Below are 7,430 nucleotides of genomic sequence, written 5' to 3' on the forward strand. Positions count from 1 at the left end.
TTGAAGGTCATAAAAGGTCCCATAAAGTCCAAAATTGTCCAGAAGGTCTAATTTGCTCCAAGGTAGAAAATAATAGATAAATAAATTAAAAATTAAAAATTAAAAGAAACTCATTGGTGATTGTATAGGCTTGGGCAAGCCTATGACCTTGGGTTGCCTCCCAAGTAGCGCCCTTCTTTACTGTTCTAAGATAGACATTAGTGGCATGTTAAGCTTCATCCAGTTCCATCTTTATATTCATTCAGCACCCAAATCAACTTATTTGCTTTTAAAGGATTCATCTTAGAGGAAATTATGATTGGAAGTGTGTTATTACTTCCCAAAAATACATATTTCAAATGAGCTGGAAGTATTTTCAACTCAAGTTTTGGTTCCTTGTAGCTCAAAGTGTCTAATAAATAGATTATTTCTATAATTTCTTCATTGAATTGCGATATGCTATTGTCAAGGCTGTCCATTGTCAAGTTTTGGATTAAAACTACCTCCAACTTGTCTTTCTTGCTTAATTCAAACGCTTCTTGAACGAGAGGATCAACTATATCTATGCTGTAAAGAGAAAAATTATCAGCATAATACTTTATTGTATCATAGACATTAAAGTTTACCTCTTCTCCATCAAACTTCATTGTTAGCGTGCCTTCGTGCATGTCGAACTTCATTCTAGCTGTGCTAAGGAATCGTCTTCCTAGCAATAAATCTGTAGAGTTGGATGAACTATCATCTTTCATGTCCAAGACAAAGAAGTCTACTAGGAAAATTAATTTTTCCACTTGGACCAAAACATCCTCCAACATGCCTTTAGGATAAACTATTGATCTATCGACGAGTTGGAGTATGATATTTGTTTGTTTCAAAGGACCTGCATCCAAAGACAAATTAACTGACAGAGGCATAACATTTATGGAAGTTCCTAAATCACACATTGCTTTCTTGACTTCAAGGTTTCCAACTTTACATGATATTGCAAACATGTCTTTATCCTTATATTTTTGTGGAATTTTTCTTTGAAGCACAGCTGACACATTCTCCCCTACTTTGGTCTTTTCGTGTCCATACAATTTTATTTTATTAGTGCAAAGGTCTTTTAGAAATTTCACATACCTAGGTATTTGTTTTATGGTTTCACGAAGGGGTATGTTTACTTGGACTTTGTGAAAAATCTCCAAGATCTCTTTTTATTCTTTTTCTCTTTTTGATTGAGCAAGTCTTCCAAAAAAAGGAGATCGTGTTACCTAAATTGGGGGCTACTTACCTCTGATTTTTGGGGTTGGTTCTCTACTAGAATCTCTATTTTTGCTTCTGCCATCAGGTTTGTCATACTGCCTTGGGCAAGCCTCTTAGGGCTGGCAGATTCTAATTCTTTTTCGCTTCTGCGTAATTGCACTTGCGTTCTAGTTTGGATTTGGCATGGTTTGGAGGGCAATTTCCCTTGAGATTCCAGCTTGCTCACTGATATAGCAAGTTGGCTCATTTGATTCTCCAAATTTTGTATGCTCAATTTCATTTTCTGTTGAAAAGCAAGAGTGCTATTAGCAAGGGATTGAAAAATATCTTTTATAGACATACCTGATTTTGCAGCTTGATAGTTTGCTATTGGCTAGTAGTTTTGCTGTCTATTCCCATAGCTAAGGTTTGGATGATCTCTCCACCCGAGATTTTAGGTACTTGAAAATGGATCATACTTCCTTTATTGTCTATTAAATCCTCCAATGGCATTTACCTGTTGCTCACCTTCTTGAAGGTATGACACATAGCTGTGGGATGGTCGGCTTGTTTGCAAATACCACAGATTCGTATATTATTTCCTGTAGCCAATAGTTGAATTGCAACGATAAGTTATGAAATTTTAGAATCTAAAGATGCAATACTTACCTCATTCGTATTCCTAGGAATGTCTTCATCTCAGCCATACTGTCTAGAATTGGCAGTTAATTTCGAGATTAAAGTTTTACCTTCTTCAGATTCTATTTTCACAATGGCTCCTCTACTAGCAACATCTATTATTCTACTTTCTAAAGGCAAAAGTCTTTTGCAGAAGTGAAGGTTGAGTTGTTTTGGAGTGATTTCATATTTTGGACAACTTACAATTAATTTCTTATAACGTTCCCAATATTCATGTAGGGTTTCATTTTTTCTTTGTTTAATTTCACTTATTTCTTTTCTTATAGATGATACTTTAGTTCCAAGAAAAAAACCTTTCTAAGAATAAGTCTCTAATTTGCACTCAAGTGGTGATTGAACCTGAAGGCAAAAAGTAGAGCCAATCCTTAGCAGATTCAATCAAAGTAAGAGGAAAAGCTACTAACCTTATTTGTTCGTCAGTTATTCCCAGTGGTCTCATACTTGAAGAAACCATGTAAAACTCTTTCAGATGACGATGGAGTCTTCATTCTCTAATCCTTGGAATTTTGATAATATATGAATCATACCTGTTAACAATTCCAGGGGTGCATTCAACACTGGGTATGTGATGCAAAGGGTTGTTCTTTAGTAGTAGCTACGACTATAGTGTCTCTTCAGTTGGTGTCAGTTGGAGGCTTGGTTGGTACTGAAGATGTGGTGTCTTCAGTTGGCAGAGGGGATTGGACAGGTGGTTGAGAGGCTCCCGAATTAGCCTGTTTTTGCAACTTAGTTGTTTTTCTCAACCTTTTTGCAGTCTTTTTGATTTCTGAATCAAACTGAATTTTGCTATTTCTATATCTAGTCATAAAAATAAAAATACAAATAAACTGTTAAAGGTCCCCAGCAATAGTGCCAAAATTTGATGGGTGTCGAGTCCGTCAATTAAAACTTATTTCCCTTTCCTTGATTTAAAAGAATTTGTAGATAGGGCAAATGAGTGTCGATCCCACAGAGACCTTAACTTTGTTTAATTTAGATGACTAGTAGAATAAGAAAAATAGTTTAAAACAAAAAGAGAGAAGAAGAGAATTGTTGTTGGGAGAAATTGATTTTGACTTGGGCAAGCCAAAAACTTTAAAGAAAAAAAACAATGCAATTAAGATGGTGAAACAAATAATTAAATTAAAATTCAGTTGAAGGTAATCAAATTGAGGGGTTGGTAGTTGATCATTGATTAGAAAGACAATTCATTTTATTATCTATTATTTGGTTATAATGTTCAAACACGTGAATCCCACCAATTCTTACTTATGATTAAATTAATTCGCTACGCGCTTAAATTAATTCCTATTTAACTAATAACTCCAACACGCGTGTAGATTTAATTAGTTAACTGCTTTAAGAGATAAGAACTCAAACTTGATCTCTAATAACATGCGAATTATTTAAATCAAATCAATTAATTTCTTAATATAAACGAATATGCTAATTGCTACTTGTTACTAACCCAATTAAACAATTACGGATTTAATTGGGTTAATTAGTAATATGTTGTCTTTTCAGAAGACTCAATAAACCCCTTGAATTTCTAAGAGGACAACAATGGAGGTGGTGTTCCTCAAAAATAAAAATTAATTGAAAACAGAAATAAGATAAAGAAAAGTTAAGAACATAATCTCATAACTTGAATAAACCTCAATTTTGATTAACCTTCAACTGAAGAGAAGTGTTTAGCCTTTAAGAGCCATAATAAAATTGCAAAGAACTAAAGAAAAGAGAAGAGGGAGGCGGCTAGGAGGTGGCCGAATATGAGAGAGGAGAAGAAAAGAAAAAATATATGATGCCTAGGTTAATTCTTGGACAGCCTTTATACAGAATTTTTCCCAATAAAAAGATAAATATTCACAATTTAAAATAAACTCTACTACTTTTATCTTATTCCAATCCTAATCTAATTGTATTTGTTTCAATATGAAACTGATATGATCTCTGTGCAGCTGGAAAAATTGGGATTACAGCTGGAAAATTCGAATTCTGAAATCTGTTCGTCACTTTGGGCAAGGCTGTAACCCCCCAGTCAGAAAATCTTCTAATTCAACCTCTTTTTATTCTTTTTCTTACTTTCTGCTCAAAAACCTGTTCCAAATCAAATTTTAAGTAAAAATCAATTATTTACATCAAAATCATAGCAAAATCATGTAATTTAATAATGAAAAAGTGGTGAGTTTTGCAACTCATCAGTTAGGGTCGGATTTATACCTATTACATCCTCTAGATACTAAGCAAAGATGGTCATTCTATGTGTTAGTAAATTCACCAAGTTATCTTTTACTATGCTACTTAATGCAGTTCCAAAACACACCTTATCTACTTCTAAAAGGATCTCTTCCATCGGGTTTACTGACTTTGGCTTCATAAGAGAGTCTGGTTTTTCTAGTAGATTAATTGGAATTGTTGCTTTTTCGAGGCTTTTCATAGAGTGCCCTAGCATTATTGTGCTGACTTCTGGCTGCCTCGAACAATTTTCAATCTCCCTAGAGCTAGCAACTTTAAACACAGAGCATCCATGTTAATTACTATTCCGTGGCAATTTAAGACCAAGCGACCGAGTATTACATTATAAGTGAGTGGAATGTCTACCACCATGAATTCTACATATAGGTTGCTTGTGCTTTTCATCCCCTAGCACAAGCGGAAGATTAATGGTGCTAAGCACTGCAATAGTTTTGTCCCCTAGCCCCACTAACTAGTAGGAGAATTTAGTAAGATTATTTTTATCTAAATCTAATTTATTGAAAACTTCTAAAGTGAGAAGGTTAACGGAGCTACCTATGTCTACTAAGACTCACCTTATATCATACCTGTTCAACCAAACACTTATGACTAAAAGGTCATTGTGCAGAGTTTCTGTCACCCCATCAGTTGGTCCAAATTTTACCTCTTGTTTCGTACATGGTTCTTATTCTACAGAGAAAACATTCTCAAGAGCGTGCTTGTTCTTCCCTTCACAATTGCTAAGGCCTCATGCAATCACATTTACAACCCCAACGGGTTCACTATTAATAGTATTTTCTGATATTCTTACCTCAAGCTCGAGCCTCTTGTCCTTTCTGTCTTTCCTGAAAAACTTCCGAAGAGTGTCATCCCTTATCAGTCTTTCAATGTCGTCCTTCAATTGTTGGCATTCTTCAGTCATGTGCACGTGATCCTTGTGAAAGCAGTAGTATTTTGTTTTGACCCATATGATCGCTTTATCAGGATTGAGCTTAGAAGGCCATCTAACCTCTTTATCATTCTTCCTAATCCACATCAAAATATGGGTGTGTGAGAGTCATTTAATGTAATATAATTCCTATATTTACCTCAATCTTTCTTCCTTCGTGACATGAGATCATTCTTCTGATTTCTTTCATAGCCTCGCCTTTTAGGTTTCTGGATTTTACTCTAACTTATCTTCTTATCATCTCTTAGTGTATGGACTTTATCATCCAATCATATGTACTTCTAAGCCTTCTCCATCAACTGCTGATAGGTGGCTGTTGGGTTCTTGATTAATGAATCTATGAACTTTATATTGTGAGTCCCCTTCTTCAGTGCCTCATAGGCTATTTCATGATTTAATTCTTCAATATGTATCCCTTTAGTATTGAAACATGAGATGAAACTCCTTAAAGACTCACCCTCGCCTTGCCAGATCTTGCACGAGTCCGAGGAGAGCTTTTTAGGAGGTATGCAAGCAACAAACTTATATTTAAAGAGTATGGCAAGTTGAGTAAAGTTATTGATAGAATCTGGACTCAAATGTTTGTACCACTTCTAGGCTAAACCTATGAGGGTGGATGGGAAGACCTGGCACAGTACGAATTCGTTGACATTCTAGAGCTACGTCGTAGTTCAGAAAGTAGCTAGATGGCTCCTGGGCTGTATTGTCCCATCGCACTTGTCCAAATTGGGCAGCTTGAACTTTGTGGGAAAGGTCTTTGAAAAGATTTCCTCTAATAGAGGTGATGCGTCATCGAGGCCATAATCTTCTTCTTTCTCTTTCTGCTATCTTCGAATAGGTTGAACCAACTTCCAATCAATGTCTCTTGATACCTCGTCTGATGATTCCTCATGCTCAACCTTGGCCTTACCTTTGGACTGCGTGTGAACTACCTCTGTTTGGGTCTTTGGAGTCTCGAAGGATGCTTTCTCCCTTATTCTGGGAGCCATGAATGAGGCATTTTCCCAAGCTTTGTATTGCTCGAGAGTTTCCTGGATCTTCTTAATGTATTGCATCATATGCTTGTTGTTTAAATTATTGAGGTCTATCTCGTTGACCATGAAAGGAGTGTCCTATCCACTATAAGAGGTGGAAGAGACGATGACTCCCCTGTTAGTACTAGACTTGGCAGCAGCTCGTGAGTTTTTAGCCATCTTAAAAGTGAGAGATGAAAAAAGGACTCTAGGTGAACAAGTGAATGGAAAGACTAGGCTGGATTTATCCCAAATGAACAAGAAAAATCAATAGAATCCTGGCAATGGAACCAAATGATGTGGCCGAAAAAGAATTGAATATGTCTTATCAATCTGCAAAAAGAGAATGTGGAATGGTTGGTGCCTAGAGGCAGTCACTCCGATACTCAAGTTAGTAAACTTGTAAAGAAAGGCGAGTGTAAATAGATAACTTGAGTTTAATGCGTATCTTAAACTTTGTGTATGCTTTGCTTTTATACTATAATAAGATAGGGTTAGTTAGTTACTTCCTTGAAAATCTGACTACTACTAGTTAATAAATAAGAGATCTTGTAATTGTAGGTGTAATGGAGATCTATTGTATAATATCCTTTAATAGTAACTAAATGTCATGAGAGTTTCGATCAGACACATAGGGAGAGCCTCCTATCGTTTCAGTACTGGCCACCCTGCTGACTGAGTCTTCTTTGTTATGAGTGAGTCTTTGAATGATTGAGATCCACAGTTTATTAGGACTTTGCCCATGATCATGTTGTATAGTCAGAATCCATGACACACTTTGAATGGTTATTGTGTCATATCAATAATAAAATATTAATTTTATCCTTTTACCGTTACAAAAATTATTTAATAATAATAATATTAATTATTTTGATTTTTATTATTATTAATAATAAATTTGTTAAGGATAAAATTAAATTTTCTTATTAAAATTTTTTATGAAAAATAATTTTAATATTGGATAATATTAAACATTACTCAAAATTCAAGAATAAAAATGAGATTTCTTCATACTTGTAAGCATCACATAGTAAAGGTTTTGAGATGGGCCTTTAGAGTTTATTATCCCATTTTATTTTAGTATGAAGTAAAATTATCCTAATACTTTGTTTTTGCAAACTCTTGGGCCGGAGTTTACACCGGACCTAGCATATTCTAGGTGGCCAAGTTAAGGGCCATGCCTTGAAATTTTTTTTTTAAAATTGATTGATGAAAAATAAAAGTCAATTTCGATCCTATTAAAATAACCTTTAACTCTCTATTTAGAATAAAAAATTTATAAAATTTCAATTCAATAATTTTTTTTAATAAATTCTTATTTAAAATCAATAAATTTCAATTATTTTTTAAAA

General features: G+C 34.6%; 1 protein-coding gene across 1 annotated transcript; it reads right to left on the reverse strand.

The window, feature by feature from the left end:
- Nucleotides 1-215: 215 nt before the first annotated feature.
- On the reverse strand, nucleotides 216-1,564 carry LOC122724441. The gene is made up of 2 exons (XM_043959401.1): nucleotides 1,253-1,564; nucleotides 216-1,040 (listed from the first exon to the last, which is right to left on the reverse strand). Exons 1-2 carry the CDS (start codon nucleotides 1,562-1,564, stop codon nucleotides 216-218), a joined length of 1,137 nt encoding a protein of 378 aa, XP_043815336.1.
- Between the last annotated feature and the right edge of the window lie 5,866 nt (nucleotides 1,565-7,430).

Source organism: Manihot esculenta, chromosome 8, assembly GCF_001659605.2.
Source record: "Manihot esculenta cultivar AM560-2 chromosome 8, M.esculenta_v8, whole genome shotgun sequence".
Taxonomy (NCBI): Eukaryota; Viridiplantae; Streptophyta; class Magnoliopsida; order Malpighiales; family Euphorbiaceae; genus Manihot; species Manihot esculenta.